Below are 21,178 nucleotides of genomic sequence, written 5' to 3' on the forward strand. Positions count from 1 at the left end.
ATGGGAATGTTGACATAAGCAAATTTATTGACATATGTAAATATTTGCAAAGCCAGGGGCCTCCTATTTCTGACTGTGATTATAGAAATCCTTGGAAATGGAAGTGGGTATGGGCAAACCTACCTTAGAGCATGCATATGCAGCAAAGCCAGGTACCCAGAATAATTAGTGTTATCACTGTTTGCTCTGCATCATCCCTCAAGTCAAAATATTAAATGACCTAGTTAATGTTTTCTAGAGGACACACTGCTTTCATAATGCTTTTTAATGGTATAAATAGCAGAGCAAAGTGAAGGCCAGTCATGGTTAACATAGTGGAATCCTTGGAGTCTGCCGTAAGTAGACATTCTTCAATGGGGACTTCGTATATAGAATATCTGTATTGCATGCAATTCATTCCATCCCCTGATTTCATTCTTTGGTGGTGGTTTTTTTCCTCTTTCTGCAGTGAAATATGTCTTCACCAACCTTTTCTAAAGACATAATAATAATATTTAATTTCAAATAGATAATATTCACAGATGGCATTCACATAGACATGTAATATCCACATAGAGCTTTTTTATGTTTAAAGTACCATAAAGCAGTAACCAAGTAATGTTCATAACAAGAAGACAAGTATTATTACATGGTGTCAGTTTATTTAACAAGTTTTCCCCACATAAATGTCTCGTGTATACCCGTGTTAATCATCAGGGGGAAATCTCAGGCCCTGCTAAAATCAATAATAAATTTTCCACTTGATTTCAATGGGGCCAGAATTTCATCCTGGGTCTCAAGGTGCATGTCTTCTCAGAATGGAGCATTTCAGAATTGGAGAACCTTGTCATTTCTTTCCTTCACTTGCAAACAATTTCTTGGAACTAATAGGGTTTGAGTATTGTAGCTGAAACAGTCCAGGAAATGTAAGAGCAAGGGGTTTTTGTGATATTCTTCTTGAAACTCTGTATCGAGAGGGGAAGCAGCACCACCTGGTGAACAAGCTTGTGTATTTTCAGGGAGCATTTTTGCATTGTGCTCACCTTCAAATCTTTCAAGCTTTCACCTTGTATCATTTCAGGTGGGAAGAACTTATAAATGATGCAAGGTTTATCCATTGCCATATACAGCTTTACAAACAGGCACCTAAAACACTATAGTCTGAAGGTTGTCTTCAGAAATGTGTTTATGAGCTGCTATGAGAACTGTCATCTCTAGCCTGTGGAGGAATTGGCATTATCCAAGAAAGCAGTCAATTCTTTTAGAATGATAAATTTATCCCTGTCCTCCTGTTGGTTTGCTAGTGGGATTTTAGCAAGGTGGCCTCAGCTTGCCCTAGAGTTTTTTGACTGGGAAAGTACAGACTGCCCTTCTGAATGGAGACACCACCACAAAGGGTGTCACAAAGGGTGATATACAGCACTGCATGCATTAAAAATAAAATGTCCAGCGAACCTCTTTCCTCCAAATATCACCATGTTCTTGTGCTGTTTTCTTGTTTCTATAGGAAGAACTACTTGGCAAAACCACCAGCATGTTGTCAATGATTAGCATTTAATCAGTGGGAAAATAAAGCAGAGGTGTGATGTGATTGATTCCCCCAGGGTCACACAGCCAGGCAGTGCATACCTAGAATCAGAACTCAGCAGCTTCTGACTCCCACTCCTATGTCACTGTCTAATCCAAACTAGGCCCCTTAGCAAAATGTCATGCTTTGAAGGACGTGGTTTTATGAGGTCAGAAAATAGGGATTATTTAAATTAGCTTTGTAAAACAGGGCATTACCAAAGTGGTGTCAGCTTCATTGCATTTGAATTTTTGTAATATACAATCAAGATTCTTTGGTTAGAAAAATCCTAACTCATGAAATCTGCGTACTTTATAAAACATTCTTGTTTAAATAGTGTCTTTTGTTATTTATAATGATCTCATCTGGCAAATAGCTAGACAAGTATGGCAGCCACAGCAAGCACAGAGCAATGATTCCCAGCCTTACTAGGGAAAAGGGCTCTGAAAGTTTACAAGATAAAGATTTTATAACAAAAAAATATTTCATTAGATATTTCCTTTGCCCATGTAGCTTTCAAATCATACACCTGAATGCAGTAAGTTGATGCAACTGAAGTATTTGCTTGGAAGCTAACGTTCCTTTATGGGGAAAACTATAATATTTTAATTATTCTTTTGCTAACTGAAATTTAAATTCACTTTTGCCACTACCTCCACATCCTTGTTTCATGTCAAACTAATGGAGAATCAGAGCTGGTAGTTCTTGCAGCACCATTAGGTCTATGATATCGAACAGGTAATTTATAGTCTAAGTAGAAGTCATTATGCTCAAATATCTTTTTCTAATTCTAGCGATAAGTCCAAATGCCTGAAACCTACACATTTAGAGGAAAGCCTAAACTTCATTTTAAATAACTGCAAAATTAAAGGAGCATAAAAACTCCCTAATACTTGAAAGTGTTTGACAAAGCCAGACACATGACACAATCACTAACTTCTAAGGTGAGGCTTGCACCAATCAACAGCCCTTAAGAATTAGTTTCACAATACAATTAAATTCATCCCATTTTAACTTACTCTATTTGTGGGGGGTAGGAAGATTGCCCAGGAACATCAGCTGTTATATAATCAACTCTCTCTCCAAGACACAGCGCTGAAAAGAATAAGAATTGACAAGTACCATTTTTTCCTGTGGAAATTTCCCGTGGAATATAAAACATAATATTCTGTTCAGAAGCCTAAATATTTCTGTCAAAAACATAGATATTGAGATTTGGAAATGCTCATGCAGTACCATGTGCAAATTGTATTTTGGAAGCTTCATGCTCTGTTCTCCACTCTTGTTCCTACTATCTCTTTTATGATGAACTGTGCTTCCCCCCATCCTAGGGAGAGAAGGTATTTGTTATGGGAGATATGGAGAGCTGTGCTCATAAGACATGGAGAAACTGACCTACACATCCCATATCAGAGGGCTATTCCAATTGAAATATATCAATGTTTAGCAGAAATATTTGTGTTGCATAAAATATTTCATTTTTCAAAGAAAATCAAAATTTTCAGTGGAAGGTTAACCCCAAGTTCCACAAAAACACAAATACATGGATGATGGAAATTTTATGCTGAAGTTTCAATCTACACCTGGAGTTTCAATTTGCACCTTCCTGTATTCATTTTAGTGAATCCACTCCAGACTCCCCTCAAAGGCTTTTATTTTGACTCTCAAATTGTCTAGCACACTTGCACCTGTGGCCCTCCTGTTATGAATAATGCTTTAATGTCAGAAACCATCTCCAGTTCCAGCAGAACTGCCACCATTCAGACTGGGCTCTGTGTCCATAATGAATAAAGTGGCATCCATTGCATCCTCTTGGTGTTCTTTGGTCAGAATTTGATAAATACAATCCTGAGTAACCTGCTTTGTTTCTTTGGCAATCTCTCTCTCAGTTAAATAGTTAAGTGGAGGCAGGAAGCTGAGAACACACAGGAGACTTGCAGGGGAGAAATAAGAACACCTGTAAGAGTTGGGGCACATGAACAAGTAACAAGATCTCCCATTCCATAGAGATGAGAGATGAATTTTCACTACTCTGTTTAGAAACACTTGGTAACAGATATTTTTTCTGCCCTCAGAATTGTTCTAAAGGAAGATGAAGCCAGCCTTCTATCTATGCGTGCTGCTTGCTGGGCTCCACAGTGTTGCTCACTGTAGTCATGAGGATGGACATGATAATCATGATGCAAGTTCTACTGAACACGATTCAAAACATGAAGGTGAAGCCATGGCCTGTCTCAAATTAGTTCCTAACAATGCTGACTTCGCATTTAGATTGTACAAGGAGATTACATTAGAAGAACCTAATAAGAACATTTTTTTCTCTCCTGTGAGTATCTCCACTGCCTTTGCAATGCTGGCATATGCTGCTAGATCAACCACTCAGACACAAATTCTGGAAGGTCTCACCTTTAACCTGACAGAAATTGAGGAGAGAGAGATACATGAAGGTTTTCAGCATCTCATCTACATGTTGAACAATCCTGACAGCCAGCTCCAGCTCAATATGGGAAATGCCATATTTCTCAGAGAAAAGCTGAAACCACTACAGGAGTTTTTAGAAGGTATCAAAAACTTGTATGATGCAGAAGCTTTTACTACCAACTTCAAGGACCCTACAGAGGCTGAGAAACAGATTAATACTTACGTTGAGAAGAAAACACATGGGAAAATTGTTGACTTGGTCAAGAACCTTGATCCAGAAACTGCAATGGTTCTGATTAGCTTTATTTACTTTAAAGGTAAGTTATGCTAGGCAAACAGATGTTTATTTAAAATGTAAGGTTCAAATAACTGGTTGTGATCTGGATCTTAAAATCGAAGACAAGGAAAATCCAGTTTGTTTTTTATCTTGGTCTATTGTCCTGATATTATTTATAATATGATATGTATTATATATAATTTATAATATACAAAACAATATTATTAATCCTGACCTATTAACCTTGTAAACTGATCTAGCTTAACAGTTATCTCATCAAATTATTCCACTGTGATCTAAAATAAGTTCTTGTTGATGCAGAAATAATTTTTTTAAAACCAAAAAAAACTTGGCCATGGCCTGTCTGTTCAAAAAGTTGTGAACATTGCCTACTCTAATACAACAAAGAGCATATTTCATCAGCCAAACAGACAACCAGTATCTTCCTTTATTTTGAATGCACATGGAGGTCTATGTCACTGCTCAAAATGCATAATTCATCTGGAACGAAAGCCTGCTTTTGAGAGTGCAGTAATAAGCAAAATCATACACCACCATCCTCCTCATTTTTGGTGTAAGAATCCAGGAATGCTTATCCTACTTATCTGCTTCTTTAAAAAGTTGCATGATTCAAGGCTGGACTAATTTACCTGAGGCTCCTTATGTCTCTTTTACCATGCAATTGCAGGCAAATAGAACTGGAACAGACCTGTGGAGATCATCTTGCCCAACTCCCTGCTCATAGCTGATAATTTCTGGCTAAACCATCCCGCACAAATATTTGTGTAACCTAAAAACCTATCTGTGCACTTAAAAACTTTAAAGAATGGAGATTTCACAACGTAATAATTTCAAGACTGTTATCAAATCCCCCCTTACTCTTTCATTCTCCAGACTAAATAATCCCAGTTCTTCCAACCTTTCGTCATAAATCATGTTTCCTAGACCACTAATCATTTTGGTTGCTGTCCTCTGGACTCTTTTCAATTTTTTGCACTTCTTTCTTGAAGTGAAGAGCCTCAAACAGGACACAGCATTCCAGGTTAGACCTCATCAGTGCTGAAGAGAATAGAAAAAAATTGCTTCTTGTGATTTGGATGCAACACAGTTGTCGTTATATCTGTTTGCTATTGTGGCTGCTTACAGATGCAAAAAACAAACAAACAAAACTGTGCTTTACTTTAAACTCTGTATGCCCCTGTGCCAAGCCAATACATGCCCAGAAGAGACATTGCATTTGTTAGATCTGGCTCACCCAATGTCTGTATAGATTGGATGCTTCAGCAGGGCTTTTTTGGCACTTTAATAGCTGATTCAATCAGCTATTAGATAAAAGCACCGCTGAAGCACACAACCCATACAGGCACTGCGGAGCCAGGTTGAACTAAAGCGCTGCTTCTTCTGGTAAAGCACATTTTATTTTTTTCTCACATCTGTTGGTACCCTATGTTTTTAACCAAAAATCCTTCTCAATGTACAGTCCATTAGACTATAATGGTCCTTTTCTGCAGTAGTGCAGCCTACTGTATTTTGTTGTTCCTTCCCAAGCACAGTACTACGCACTTGTCGTTCTACATCCTATTCTGCTAGAGTAATATGAAAGTTACATACATTAGTTTATCCATGTGCTGTAGCTGTAGCAGCTGAGGAAGGTTTTGAGGACTTGAAAGCTCAATGAATGAGGGGAGGATCTGAAAAGTTCTCAAAATCATTATAATAGCCACATTATAATTCAATATGTATCATTACAACTAAATTCTAGAAATATTAGTATTTACAATAGAGTTTAGGTGCCCTGGTCATGGAGGTTCACCTCCTTGTCCTAGGCTCTGTACAGAGGCAAAAGAAAAGCCAATATGTACCTCTAAAAGTTGACAGCGTACCTTTGCTGTCATACTACAGTAAGTTTGAAAAACATGAATATTTTGTAGCTTTATCCAATAGATACCATACTGCATAGGAAAGGAAATAATAATTCATATTAATTTATGGAATTTCACATCAGAAAATTACTGTTTAAAAATTCTAATATTATAAAAGTCTGTCCATCAGTAACACTTAATTCACGCTCTGATTGGCTGACAGAAACAGCCAATCAGAGCGCAAAGAAGTGTTCTGACAGAAGGCAGCCTGCTGCCATGATGGTGGGGACACAGGACGGAGGCGTGGGGGCTGCCCTACCATGGAGGCAGCAGCAGCAACAGAGCGGATGGAAGGAGAGGGACAAGGCCAGCAGGGCTGGCTTCACCCCCCCACCCCTGCCCTGCTCCCTGTAGGCAACCCGGGGGGGGGGCGGGGCGGCAGGCCTGGGCTCAAGGGGGGGAGAAAGCAGGCCTGGCCCAATATGGCTGCGGCAGAGGCTGGGGGAGGGAAAGAGCAGGCCCCCTGCCCTGCCATCAGGGCCCACTTCTCCCCCACACCTCCCCTGTGTCAGCCCTAAACGCACTCCGCCCACCCCTGAGTGGGCCAGACACTGGGGGGGAGGGAGGGGGAGGTAGCAAGTGCACCATGGCATCAGCAGTGACAGGGGGTCCCAGGGCTCCATCCCCACCCACTCCCCCCCATCATTCTTGACGGGCAATTGGCTAACTCAGCATAAATTTCACCAATAAGATTTTCTGCAGACAAATGCTTTTTGAAGATCCTGTGCATTTTTGTCAGTATTACTATTCATAATTTTACAATGGAAGTAACATTGATTTCATTACACAATTATGTTTTTATCTATAATAATGCAGTTTTAATTTACTTTATGAGCCTGTTCCAGTGAACACTGACATCAGTCAGTGAAAAGCCCCCTCTCTCCCCAGTGTTAACTTTAATAAACTTCAGATCAAACAGTATGGCATGATCTAGCTAAAGGGATTTGTATATAAAACACTGCATTTACCGATAAAGTATATCTACAGTGAGTTCTCCAGAGCAAAAGGCAAATATGGACTGGGGATTTCAAATCTATATTACTCAAATAGATTCAAAATAAAGCAGAAAGTGTACCAAATGGATAGGAGAATATCCATTTTAGAAACGTTGACTATTTATGGTCAAGTTACAACCCACTCCACGGAAGAACATGCTTATTTGTGAGTTTTTGGCAAATTGCATTCCTATACTTGTGCTCAGGGGTGGAGGGGAGGGCATCTTAATTAGAGTGGTTCCTGGAGAGCTGCTCTAATTAAAACACCACAGCTTCAAATGTATTAAGCCCCTGCATGTTTGAAAATGGCCGTGGGATGTTTTAACTAAAGCTTATTTGATAAGCTTTAGTTAAAGCACCCCACAGACCATTTTTAAACCTGTAGGGGTTTATACACATGACGCTGCATCAATGCTAGAGCATTCTAATTAGAACACATTGAAGCATGTATATAGGTACCCACTGAGGCCAGCTTTTGCTCCCAGATTAGTGCACTATATATTGACTGTTGAAATTAATGGAAATTAATGCATATAGTATGCCTGAATGCAAAATTTGTGCCTTAGTAGGGGAGTCAAAATAGCCTTTAATTATGTTTTACTGAAGTTGATCATTTAAAGAAAAAAAAATCCTGTGCATTTATTGGTGTGAAAGCACAGATTCACATACATGCCCATGAGTTAGGCAAAGAAATGCAAGGATAGAGATGTGAAGCAGCATTTTATAAAAGCAGCAAGAATTCATTGCTGGCAGGTGAAATAAGAAAATGACTGATTTGGTATTAGAACATAAATAGCATAGCAGATGTTGACTATGAAACTTGCTCATGACCATGCAAAACTATTTCCACTTTAGCAGCAGCAAAAATCTTTAACATGGTAAACTTTGCTTGCTTCCAAATTACAGTACTAATAAATGAAGAGAGATGCATTTTTACCACTATACAAAAGTCTTTCTACATCCTGGAGATTTTACTGTAATAAATGGAATAATACTCTGTAATTAAAGGACAGAGGGATGAGGAGTTAGGAGGTCTGGGTTTGGCTTCTGTCTTCTACTAATTTTTAACGAAACCTATAAGTGACTTAGACACTCTGTGCATCACTTTCCCCAATTATAAAAAAAAATGTAATTAAAATGACTACTTTACCTCAGCAGGACATTTTAAGTCTTATTGCACTTCATCTAAATTTCTGGGGTGTCCAACTACCATTATAAAGATAAATGCCTATTATTAATGTTTTGTTGTAAATCAAATAGTCCATTATAAATGAGCTTTTGTATTCACCTAAACACACCACGATATCTGAGATGCACAAATTATACTGATTGTATGAGTAATTTCTTATTTTCACAGAATTTCACCTACATTCTATTTTTTTCTTTAAGGAAAGTGGGAGAAACCTTTTGTGTCAGAGTTCACTAGAGAAAGAGACTTCTTTGTAGATGAGGAAACAACAGTTAAAGTTCCTATGATGCACAGAACAGGCATGTTTTACATGCATTTTGATCATGATCTGTCTTGCACTGTGTTAAGACTTCATTACAATGGAAGTGCTACAGCATTTTTTATTCTGCCTGAAAAAGGAAAAATGAAGCAGTTGGAAGATGCTCTAGTGAAAGAAACAGTGTCCAGGTGGTCAGAGTCACTCTTTCTAAGGTAATTTTTTTTATCAATTTATTATAACAGATAGCCAGTTCGAAACATGGCACTGGTAAACAGTAGGCCTGTGTGAAGTGGCAAGTATTCAATTCGGATTCGGCTGATTCAGAGGGACAGCGATTCAATTCGGTGATTTGAATCACTGTCCCGATTTGATTCAGTGATTTGGATCCAAAGATTCAGTGTCGATTCAGAGATTCAGCCATAAACTAAACAGGCAGCAGTCCTCGAGGAGGCTGGATACAGCTGCCTCCAGCTGGTAAGTTTGTTGTGGTGGGTGGAGAGGAGAGGGGATGGAAAGGGTGTGAGGGGAGCAGATCAGCGCCCCCACAGTGAGGGAGGGATTGGGGCTGGCACAAGCTGCCCAACTGGGGCAGGGGGGTACGGGACTTGGAGAGGGAGACTTTCGCCTCTGTGCGCCATCATGCACCACCAGTCTGGGAGAGGGCATAGGAGCAGGAGCACGCCTCTGGATCTGCACGGGGCAGGCTGGGCCAGGCTGCACTCCAGACAGGTGGTGGAAGGCACTGGGAGTAGGGGCTATGCTTTCGTGCCACTCACCCAGCCTCCCAGCACCCCCTGGACAAGCCGCAGCTTCGGCCTGGTTGGGCAAGCAGCAGCGGCGCATGGGGGTGGGCACGTGCACCCGGATCGAGGCGGGGTTGATGGGAGGGGCTTTGGGGAATTTTAGGGTGGCTGCAGCCCCCCCCCATAGCCCCTGCTCCACTACGCTCTGCAGGGTGGGTGGAGCCAGGGCTGTGCTCTGGGCTGCGGCTGGGGCTAGCCACCTGGAGTGCAACCCTGGCTTCATCAGCCCCACAGAGCTCAGCCTGATAGTGGGCGGCTGGGACTAGCCTCCCGGAGCACAGCCTGGCCCAGCCCGCCCCGCACAGATCTGGGGGCACATGCCCACTCCTATGCCCTGCCGGACCAGAGGCATGCAGTGGTGGGAGCCCCCCTCCCCAAGTCCCGCGCCTCCTTGCCCTGGCTGGGAAGCTTGTCCCAGCCCCAGCCCCAATTCCTCCCTCACTGTGGGGGCATTGATCTGCCCCGTGACACCCCTTCCCTTCCCCCTCCACCCACCACAATAGACTTACCAGCTGGAGGCAGCTGTGTCCAGCATCTTTGAGGACTGCTGCTTGTTTAGTCTATGAACTAATTTCCAAATTGGCGCCAAATCTTTTCCAAATTGATTTGGAGGCTTCCGGTTCAATTCAGAGGTTTTAATTCATCTCCCAATTCAATTTGGATTCAGAGATTTGGCTGCTGAATCTGGCCGAACCTCCTCCGAATCAAACTGGCTACCAAAGTTCACACAGTCTTAGTAAACAGAAGTGCAGGGGTTCTGTTTTTACTAGCTCTTGGTGACACTGGATCAGAGCTGCTCAGTGTCACCATGCATTATTTTTTACACATGCCAACCTGCAAAATCTATCCTGGGCTTCCAAGACTTGTATTGGGATAGTTTTAACTTATGCATCCCAACCCATAACAATTCTACAAGTGACATATATTCAATCAGTCAGCTGATGGTGTGAAGACTGGAATGGAACCTAACTGACCCTCTCAGACCTGCATTAATTTAGCAGGGCAACTATGGCTCATGGAGAAAAAGTAAATTTAAGCTGATCAGCTCAGATGAAAGAAAAGAGCCATTGTTGCAGTTACTTTTCAGAGCAGATTTGCACTTTGTTTACTATTAATGGCACATGCCTCTTTCCTAGAGAAGAAAAGTAAAACAAAGTAAAAATTCAGTCATGTGCCTGCAGAGCCCCAGGAAACTTATTCTCTAAATAAACTCTGATTTAGACAGTTTCAGAGGAAAGACAGAGGGGAGGTGATACGCATATCATGTTTTACTTACTCATTTTCACAATCTGATTAAATACTCCTCCTAAATTGGTACCTACATTGCAAAGCTTATTGCTCTGCAGGAGAGCTTTTGGGACACACTATAATGGTGAAAGGAAATTCTATTTGCTCCCACCATTAGGAATGACACCAGCAAGGGCATTTCATTGCTACTACCTACTTGAGAGAGAAGACATGCAAACACTGTTAAAGCAGCATTGCAGATAAAACCAGATTGATGTGTTCCTAATTCATTGAAGCTCCCCACTGTTACTGACCAACCATTTCACAACCTTTATTTTAGTAAAATTTAAGTATTGCATTTGACAAACTAGCTGCAATTTAGTAAAGCATTTTATACATGCTATAGCCATCTTAATAAATGAGTTCAAAATGGTTTGTAACAGAGCACAGTCAAATAGATGAATGTGTAAAGCAAATGAACACTGGCTAAAGAAGAGTAGTTGAGGTATACTGCTAAAGAATAATATTGTCCTGGTGCAAAGGTTACAGGAAGTTTCTTATTACTTGGGCTCTGGCTCAGGCTCTAGTTCAAGATGAGAGGAGGAGTACATTATAGTGAAATAAAGATCAGTATTACCACAGGTAGCATTTATCTGGTGTGCTGATGTTCCAAGGGATCATTTGCTGGTGCTGAACTAGGCAGCTCTGACAGCAGAGGTTATTGGAATCAGTGAAGACAGAGAAATAATATAAAGGGCTAAGAAGAATACAGGGATATTGGGCAGCAAATTGGTTATGAGCCAATAATCTGATACTGCAAAAAAGAAAGTCATTGTAATTCTTCATGGTGCACTCAGAAGTCTCCTGGATTACATGCAGCTTTGCCAAAAGCCTCCTGACTAAAAACTGAATCAATAAGAGATTGAGAGAGGTGGTGGGATAGAACTAAAAGGCAATTTCAGGTAAATTGCATGAATTTCCTCTTTGTCGTGGGATTTTTTTTTAGGGAAAGAGGCTTTTACAACTGACAGTAAACCAAGCAAGTTCAGAGTGCCAGTGTAATCTTGCCAAAGTCAGTGATGATGACTTAGACACTATTGATCAAGTAGGCAGTGTAGCCTAGTGACAGGAGTCAGATGGATCAGAGGCCAATGTGACCAGAGTAGTGCTGACCCACTTGGGTAAGGAAGATATGCAATTTCTGCTATGACTGTCTTCCAGAGGATTTTCCAAATTGTACCTCTGCGGACAAACTTGATTTCAGAACCCCCAGTAGGAATGTTGGGGTGATACACGTATGGTTGGTGTTGGTGCTAGCCTTCCCCTCTGGCTCAACCTCCTGACTAGAAGGCACTGCAGTACTGCAGCCTTTGTCCGACTAGAAGGCACTGCAGCACATAGGTGCCACTTCTGAATCTACTGAATTTTGATAAAGTACCAGCCTCCCCTGCTTTCATGTCCAACTACAGGACTTCCCTGCTCCCTAGCCTTGTACCAGCCTCTCAGCCCCTTCTATGCCTTTCCTGGCCTGACTAATCCATCTACTCCTGGCCTTCATCCAGCTGCCCTCTAAGTGGTTCACTAGACTGCTGGTTCCACTCACCTATTCCCTGTCCATGATACCCATCTTGTCTGTCTGCTCTCTTCTCTTGCTCACATTGATACCTCTTGTGCTCATCCTTTGTTTCCCTGCAGGGATTATCTACATCAGTGTTTGAAAGCACTAGCAATCAGAGTGACATTGAGTATTGTACATAAAGGACAGTGCCTGTTCACTGGGATTTTCTCTTAACAGTCATAGAAGCTGGTCTACCTTCCTCTTACCCGCATGAAATATTTAAGCTTCTGCTTTGTTGTTTTTTTCTACAGCTCAGCATATCTGTACATCCCCAAATTCTCCATCTCTGGTACTTACCAAATAAAGAAACTTCTCATGAAAATGGGGATTACTGATGTGTTCACTGACAATGCTGACCTGTCTGGAATTACTGGGACACCTGACTTCAAGGTTTCCAAAGTAAGTATACAGCAGCAGAGGGTCTCTTTAACATCCCAGTAGAAAACATTTGAATTTTAAACTCAAGTGCAAATGCCATGTAAAAACATTGCCTGGTTTAGTAAATCAGCCAGAAGGCAGGGCAGATTTGCACCTTACAGGCTAATTAAAACAGAGGTGTGGAGCATGAACTTTCATGATCCCGAGCTCACTTCTCCAGAAACGACTTGAATACACTACTCTGTGCATGTCTATTCACAGCATCTGAAGAAGTGAGCCCAGGATCACAAAAACTCATTTTCTACATCTGATTTAGTTAGTCTATAAGGTGCAAATTGACCCTGGCTTCTGCCTGACTTCCAGCTAACACAGCTAACTACTGCTTTCTGCTCATAGTTAGCAAATCTGAACCATCCTTAATTAGCAGTCACACTGGGCCAGGTTCATGTGGGTGCAACTCTCTTCAGGTCACCAGATTTACATCAGGGATGACTTTAGCCTAACAAGAACATGGGTTTACAGACTAGTACTTTAACCTTTAATGAACCAGTATTAAATGCATGGACTCTCTGGAGCATAAATGGATTCCCCTGAAGAAGGATGAGAGGCCAGAAAGCCTAATCCCCAAGAAAAGCTCCTAAACATATTTGGAACCTGCTTCTTATCTTCCTACCCCAGAAAAGCAGAATTGGAAAGCTGGCAAGCTGGGACATCTCAGTGATCTTAAAGGAGGTACAGACTGCATGTAAGGAGCAATGTGGCTTCCTGCTTCCCACAATAATACAACTCAAAGGAGAAAAGAGGCTAGGAAAAATTAAATCCAGCAGGAAGAAGAAAAAAATCAAAGGGTTAGGGGAACCAGTTCAGATAAACATCTACCTTTTTTTGACTTGGGATTGGACACTTACAGTTGATGCTTACTTTTTTCCCCCCAAATCATTATTTTTTCTGTTCAGTGATCTCCATTTCTCTGTGTGAGAGACTAATAAAAACAAGTTAGCACAGCACAAGAAAAAGTCAGCACCTCTCTTCTGTTTATTGGCCTCAAGGACATGTGAGGTGTTTAAGGCCTTGTGCCGGTCCTTTTGGTTATGGATCAGCTTCACCCGTGATCCTTTAAAAACCATCCTTACAGAGATATGAGGGAGTGGGACTATTTTTCTGTGGATGGAAAGAGTTACTTTGAGAGAGACTCTCTTTCACAGGGCAAAGCACTATGCATATCCATCTCAGTTCACAGCTGATGTGACAATAAGCTGTGCATCCCATGGTCTTCTCTTAGTTCTGTCTTCCTTTTGCTCAGTTCCCCCAGAACAGATCTTCTGAATGTCGTTGGTTTAAAAGTGTTTGGATTACCTATGGTAAGCTCTTGTACTATGCCAAGAACTGCAAGGTGTGCTTTATTTCTCCACAGGTTGTGCATAAGGCCGTGGTGAATGTTGATGAGAGAGGCTCTGAGGCAGCAGCAGCAACAGCTGTTGAAATTATGCCTCTCTCTCATCCCGCACGCATTGAATTCAACAGCCCATTCCTAATGCTGATTTTTGATAGAGTTACCAACAGCACACTCTTCATTGGAAAAATAATGAACCCTAATGAACAATAAGTACGGAAGTACAGTTAACTCAGCTACAAGTTCTGATTGCTGTGACTGAATAAAGGAACTTTGAAACATGAAATAACATGAAGTATTTCTTCTTTTGTCATTATGGAGCTTAAAGTTCTTTCCTAGTAAACTCTGTTACTCAAACTTAGTATCAGTAGCTGTGGGTGCTGGAAAAGATCTATTGCCATAGGGAGCTCTGTTGTCAGATGTGGGAAGAAAAAGGTATTTTTAAATTAGGCCAGCAAAGGAAATCCTTTTCTGACCACTCAGAATTAAGAAAAGATTTGCAAACTTCCTAGCACACAGATATTGCAATTGTATCACATTAAAACAGAATCCTCTGCTTTAATTTTCGTTGTCAGTGAATGTTATTTCAGATAAAGTGGGAACAGTCTCGCTAACATAGAAAGCCTTGCCCATACTTACCTGGTTCATTAACATAAGTTCCAAGAGCAGAAAGCCACCACCCAACCACTGGAGTGGCAATACACAGCTCCACTGCAGTTGCTGAACTGGCAGAGAGCAAAGTGCACTCTAGGAAGTCACCAGCTACTAAAGGGACTTCTACAGTGGGCAGAAGCTGTAGTAGTGTCTGTGCAAACCTGCTGCCAGCTACTGAACATGAGCAGAAGCCTTAATTTGCCTTGCACAATGGAAGGCTGTCCAAAAAAATAGGAACACTGAGTGAAGACTCAGAACATTATAGTTTACATCAGGCTTGTTCCATCCTTGTTACAACATAGCAAGAACGTGTTGGCCTGGGAGTTAAAGGAGTATGGGATTAAGGAAAGTGAAGAGAAGAAAGGGAATTTAGGCGGTTGAGGTCACAGGGAATGGGACCAGAGGGCATTGTACAAGTGTGCACACATGTATGTACTTAAAAATCTCTCCTACAACAAACCTTTTCCATTTATAGAGCTATTCCTGGTTCTTCCCTTTGGGTATACAGATCAAAGTAGAACTAGAATTATTAATGTGGTATAAAAAAAGTTGTTCACACAAGATTTCTAGCCAAATGTTTTAGATTCAATAGGTCTGAATTATTCAGGTGTGTATTTGAACTTTAATCCCATGAAAGATATGTCCATCACTAGGCAACATGAGGATATAGTTAATTGGCTTGTAATTATTCAGGGCCTGGACCCAACTCATGCTGACAGACTCACAGAAAAGCTATATCATGAAATATATCACATTTCACCTGTCCTTTTAAAGGAGTTGAAAGTGAAGAGGACATAGCAAACATCATCTGAGTCCCTTGGCACAGCTAAGTGAATATCTATGGCAGCTTTAATATGTATTGATTGTTACTATCCTCCAAAGGGAGACGATAAGGTCTGGCCGCTAAAAAACAGTAGCTGTAGAAACCACACAGTCACACACTTTCCTTGGCAACAGGCATGTTTCTGGGAGGAGGTGTAAGAGTCCCAATGGGAGTGCCCCACATAGTAGATTATCCCTTGCAGTGGAAACACACAATTGATCAGTGAAATCAGGGTTAAATCTGCTTTGCAAGACAACCTCAGAAAGGCCAAAAATATAGTCTGTGTCTGTGAGTTCATGAGCAGGACAACAGGGTGACCTTTTCTATCTGGTACATGTAAAACAAAGACTAACTGCTTTACCTTTCACAATGCAGAGGAAAAGAATGCAATACTTGGACACAAAAAACTGGACTTGAAGTGACATTTCAGCTTTATGTTTTAAAGAGACACAAAAGTTAATGTCTCATTTACAAGTGAACCATGTGTCTAACTCTGCGTGTGTAATCTGTGGAGAGACAAGAGTATGAACATCCCTAACTGGGATTCCTGCCATCAACACTTACCATGATTGCACATACGCTACATAGTCTTGTTGGCTCTCTCTCATACTCTCTCCCATCTGTTTGAAAGGCATTCAAACTAGGTTCATTTGCATTAAGGCTGCTTTACGAATGGCTGCTACATATGCCCATTTGCCATACCTCTTTGAAAGAAGCTGTTGATGATGCAACATTGATGTCTCGGATAGCTTATGCTACATTGTATCTATTGAGATCTCACTGCTAAAAATATGCCTTTCAGAGAAGCAAGAGACAGGAAGATAAGGAAGACTTATTTGTTTACTTAAAAAGCAATAGCTCAATTGAGCTAGATCCTCAGCTATTTATTTCAGCATCGCAGCCTCCTTGATTTCAACAGAGCCAGACCAATTCACATCAACCAGGTATCTGGCTAAGCTCATTTCAGTGGAGAGATTCACATGGCTCAAGAGCATGTGAGAAGGAAATCGGACATCCTCTTCTTGTGACATCCACAAAACTAATACTACAGCCTCCATCATAAAGTAGGATGGAGAGGTAAGGTCATAATGGGAAAAAGGGGCATTTAAAGGGGGCATGAAGAACAACAGTATCTAGGCTTTATAAGTTAGTTATTGCAAATTTCATAATGTTTTGATTAGTCATTCACTCTCCCACTTACAACATCCTGGTGTTCTGATCAATATAAAGTCTTGCCCAAGGATGGAATCCAAAAATTCATTAAGAGTTCGTCTTGCAGACCATAAGAACAAGTCTACATTTCTTTATGATAGGGACATCACTGTTATACCAAGAAAAGATATGTACAGATACAGGACTGTAAGGGGCCTCTTGGGTCAATAAGTCTGGACCCTTGCTGAGATTTTGATTCTCATCCATGACTGCCTCCTTCCCAGAATTGGGGTTGAGTATTCAATGGACAGTCAGCTTTTCAACCTGCAGTGTCTTCATAGCAAAATGAAAGTTACCAAGACTGGCATCATCACCCTCTAAGTACGCTGAAGGTGCTTATCACCACCTGGGATTCTCCCTTAACATTGGGAGATCAAGGTGCTCCATCAGCCTGCCCCAACACAAGCTGCCCTCCTCAAATTACCATTGGTGGAGAACCCCTGGAAAATGTCAAGCATTTTTCATTCTTGGCAGTCACCTCTCCCAGTCAGGGAGGAATCAAACATAGGATTCACTATGCCAATGTATTCTGTGGAAAGCTGCTTCACCATGTCTTTGGTGACCAAGATCTGCAGATGAAAACTAAGATCCTTGTCTACAATGCAGTGGTTATCCCTATATCCTCTATGCGTGCAAAATGTGGGTGACACATCAAGCCATCTTTGGTGCCTGAAATGGTTCCATAAGAATTGCCTCAGAAAGATCCTTCACATTAGGTGGGAAGACCACTGCACAAATGCCAGCATCCTCTATGCAGCTAACAACCAGCACTGAGGCAATGATCATGAAACATCAGCTCCACTGGGCTAACCACAGTGTGTGGATAGATGACACTCACATCTCCTGAAGCAAGTCCTCTTCTCTCAACTTAGTCATGGTAAGAAGACCCACAGAGGAAGCACTACAAGGACACCCTGAAAGCATACCTTAAGGGTGGTATCAACCCTACAAATTGGGAAGTGCTGGCTGGTAACAAGTCTCAATGGTGCTGCACCATACATCAAAGAGAACTGTCTTGCTCAGGAAGCCAAGAAACAAAAGAGGAAGAAGGAAAGTGCACAATATCCTGGCCAACAGTTGTGCACACCCATCTTCCCCCAAGGCAGCACTTGGATATCTGTGGAAATACTTTCAGAGCATGGATTGGATTCCTCAGCCACCTTAAAACTCACCAGTAATCCCTTCTGAGTGCTGGGGGGATACAGAAACAAGGCTGACTTAGGATTTCCAAACTGTGACTGAGCAATGGAGACAGCGGGGGCCTGCTACAACACTGGCTGATTTTGAGAAACATTAGTATCAGAGTTAGGGAGAGAAGCCTGCCAGACTTATTTAATCAGGCAACAAATCCTGGTTTATTGCTATCTTGTTTTTATTTTCCACTACAACATTCATTGGAGACAGGGTTGAACTGCAGACAGGCAACATATTTGACACAAAGGCAGCACACAGCTTGCTCTCTGCCAGTGCTTGTGTGGTACCATGTGATGTTCATTTATTCTGTTCTATTTGGTCTTTCTGCCTCGATCTTTTCCTTGCTCCTCCCCCTTCTCCCCCCAACGCTGCCTCTTAGCCCACTGACTCTTCCTGCAGCACCACAAAGCACACTTGTCACATGTGTTCTGTGCATTTCTACTGTGCACTAGATCTTTTCACAGCCTCCCACTCCCACACACTAACATTTCTTTCTTCCCACCTGCATGATGCCACTTGTACAGAAAGTGGATGCCGTCAGCTGTACTGCTGCACTGCCTACATTAGTCATTGTGCTTGCACACACGCCGCTGTGGCATTTACACCAGGAAGTCTGACTTGCCCAGCAAGCAAAATATCTGATTGGCTCCCTCCACATCCCTTCCCTTTAAAGTACAGCACACTTACCCTACACATCTGAGATCTAGGAGCACCATCAAAGCCTGAGGGAAAGGGCATGGTTTTCAGTCCAGGCTCTCCTCCAATTTATTTCAATTCACTAACAATGGTCAGGACCTGGTTTTGAATTAACCTAAGGCTTGCGGTATCCTGGGGCAAAAGAAGGCTATTAGACCCAGCTTTGAGCAGGAGGCAGGGAATAGCTGTGTCATCCAAGGTAATCCAGGAAGGAATGGAGGCTCAGGAAGGCACAGTTCCTTCCCAGCTCATCCTTTCTTTCTGGGAAGGGATTAAGGCACTTTGCCCCTTTTTAGGATCCAATTTACTCTTCCCAGATCTGGCCAACCAGTCTAGGCCACACACAGGGGAACAAAGCCAAATCTCTTTCTGTTCCACTCCTATTCCATCAGCTAACTCCATGAAGGCAACATGTGCTGTAATGCATAAAATGGTTTTAGTCTAATCATCCATTTCCCTACTTGACTTGTTCCTTACATGCCCAAGAAGGGGCAAGGGATGCTCCAGCCCTTACTGATTTCTTGTTCCTTTTCCTGTTTCATTACAGCTGTTCTGCAAGGTGAAGTACTGGGTTCAAGGGCAGCTTCTCCATAGCCCAGAGCTTTTTATAAAGAGATGGCATTGATGGAAAACAATGTGCTTCTAACAATGATTTAAGGCCCTGCATTAAGCCAACCAACTGACGTGACAAATATGACTCGTGTCTCTAGCTCTTAGTCATCCATACTTATTGCAGAATTCATAAAAACTCAGGGATGCTTAGCATGGGCTTCTTAAGACTTCCCAGTTAAGAGAAAATGCAAATCTACCCAGAACTTCCATCGCATAGTTCAGCAGAACTAAAACCAAGTGGTTTGAGAAGTTCAAAAAAAGTGTACTTACTGCTTCCAGATTTTCAGCCCAAGTTTTCCTGGTTCCAGCTCAAAAGCCAAAGTGCTGAAATTCTGTGAAGGACAGATCAAGAATCCACAAGCTGTAGAGCAACGAACTCTTTTTTGCTGGTTTGTTCTGCAAAGTAGAAGTAGGAAGGTTTCAGAACTGGCTAGCTATGTATCAAAGAACTAGTTGAGGACATCCATTAACTTCTTTCAGTATGAAAACGCCCCCCACTTATACTCTGCCAATATTCCCAACATAGCCTGAATGACTTGTCTCTAACAAAAAGAAAAGAGACTTGGAGAAAGGGAGACCCTGGCTCAGAAAATAGGAAGCATGTAAAACCCCTGGCGGGGGGAAGGGACCCTAAGGATACGGTGGGCACATGCTGTCCTGACACCAGAGGGAGATTCAGAGAGCCTCTACCATGAAAGAAAAGAAGTGAAGGGATGCTCAGAGTCCCTGATAAGGGGAGGAGGATTTGGGGAACACAGACAGTGTATATACAGAAGGCCTGGCATAAAAGTGAAGGGCAGTTGAGCTGTGAATCCCTAAATTAAGGGAGTGGGGGGCAGTGCATACAGACCTTCATGGGAATGAAAGAATAAGCAAGGATCCAATAGGGTGTGAAGCCAGAGAAACCTGCAGAAAGCATGAAGTGTGACTTTCTACTTCTCAAAAGGGGCTGCTTTTTCTCTGTGCAATGGCTCACAGAATACCAACGTATGGGCAAATTTCCTGATACTTATGGAGAGAGCAGGAACAGGATGTGCTCATGGTGTTTGTCCAGTAATCAAAGTGCCATTCCATTCTAGTACAACATGCATTCTAAATGCTGAAACACCGCAACTTCTGTAAAAGCCAAGATGCAAAGTGACCCTTTTGACCCTTAAGGGGGTCACTAATCACCATGTGCTTGGGTCCGTAAGGATTAGTTGCTCCCCTAAGCATAGGGGAATCATAGAATCATGAGTCGGAAGGGACCTAGACAGATCATCTAGTCTGACCCCCCCATGGGCAGGAAGGAGCACTGGGGGTGGCAGGGGTCATAAGACCCCAGCCAGGTGCCTATCCAGTCTCCTTTTGAAGATTTCCAGGGAAGGTGAGAGCACCACCTCTCTGGGAAGCCTATTCAGGAAGAGTCAGGAAGTCACCCGAACTTGAAAAGGGAGAGTTTCAGGCAAGATAAAGTGCCCTCTTAAGGTTGCTGACATCCCTCTTCCACATTAGGAACACTTCCCCATGCCTTCCCTTTTGATAAGTCCCACTATCTTGCTTTCCCGTGCTGGATCACAACTCTTCCCTCTAGTCTGGAACCAGGAGGGGACGGACATCAGTAACTGTGGGTAGAAATGAACGAGCACTGAGCCAGTAGCGTGTCAGAATGGAGAGAACTGGACTAGTAAGACCTGCAGCAGAAGGGAAGGTATCTGCAAACACAAAATTCTATGCCTAGCAGTAGGTTAGGAAGGCTAGAAGGACCTCAGGGAGCATTAGGGCATAGAAACAAAAGAAAAGCTGGCAAGAGCTGTCCTTCTGGGGCTAACGGAGCACAGGAGGGTCAGACCTTTCAGTGGAGCTATCCAGAGCTGAGGAGTCTCTCCCCATTCTCTTTAATTGGTCAGAAAGTAAGTGATAAGATGGGAGGCTAGCATGCCAAGACCTTCACAGGAATGGAGGAAAAAGCAAGGAGCT

General features: G+C 42.1%; 1 protein-coding gene across 1 annotated transcript; it reads left to right on the forward strand.

The window, feature by feature from the left end:
- Positions 1-243: 243 nt before the first annotated feature.
- On the forward strand, positions 244-14,318 carry LOC109298492 (alpha-1-antitrypsin-like). The gene is made up of 5 exons (XM_019518621.1): positions 244-335; positions 3,622-4,284; positions 8,551-8,821; positions 12,509-12,656; positions 14,050-14,318. Exons 2-5 carry the CDS (start codon positions 3,639-3,641, stop codon positions 14,239-14,241), a joined length of 1,257 nt encoding a protein of 418 aa, XP_019374166.1. The 5' UTR covers positions 244-335; positions 3,622-3,638; the 3' UTR covers positions 14,242-14,318.
- The last annotated feature ends 6,860 nt before the right edge of the window (positions 14,319-21,178 follow it).

Source organism: Gavialis gangeticus, unplaced genomic scaffold (genome assembly GCF_001723915.1).
Source record: "Gavialis gangeticus isolate Ggan-Ray unplaced genomic scaffold, GavGan_comp1, whole genome shotgun sequence".
Taxonomy (NCBI): domain Eukaryota; kingdom Metazoa; phylum Chordata; order Crocodylia; family Gavialidae; genus Gavialis; species Gavialis gangeticus.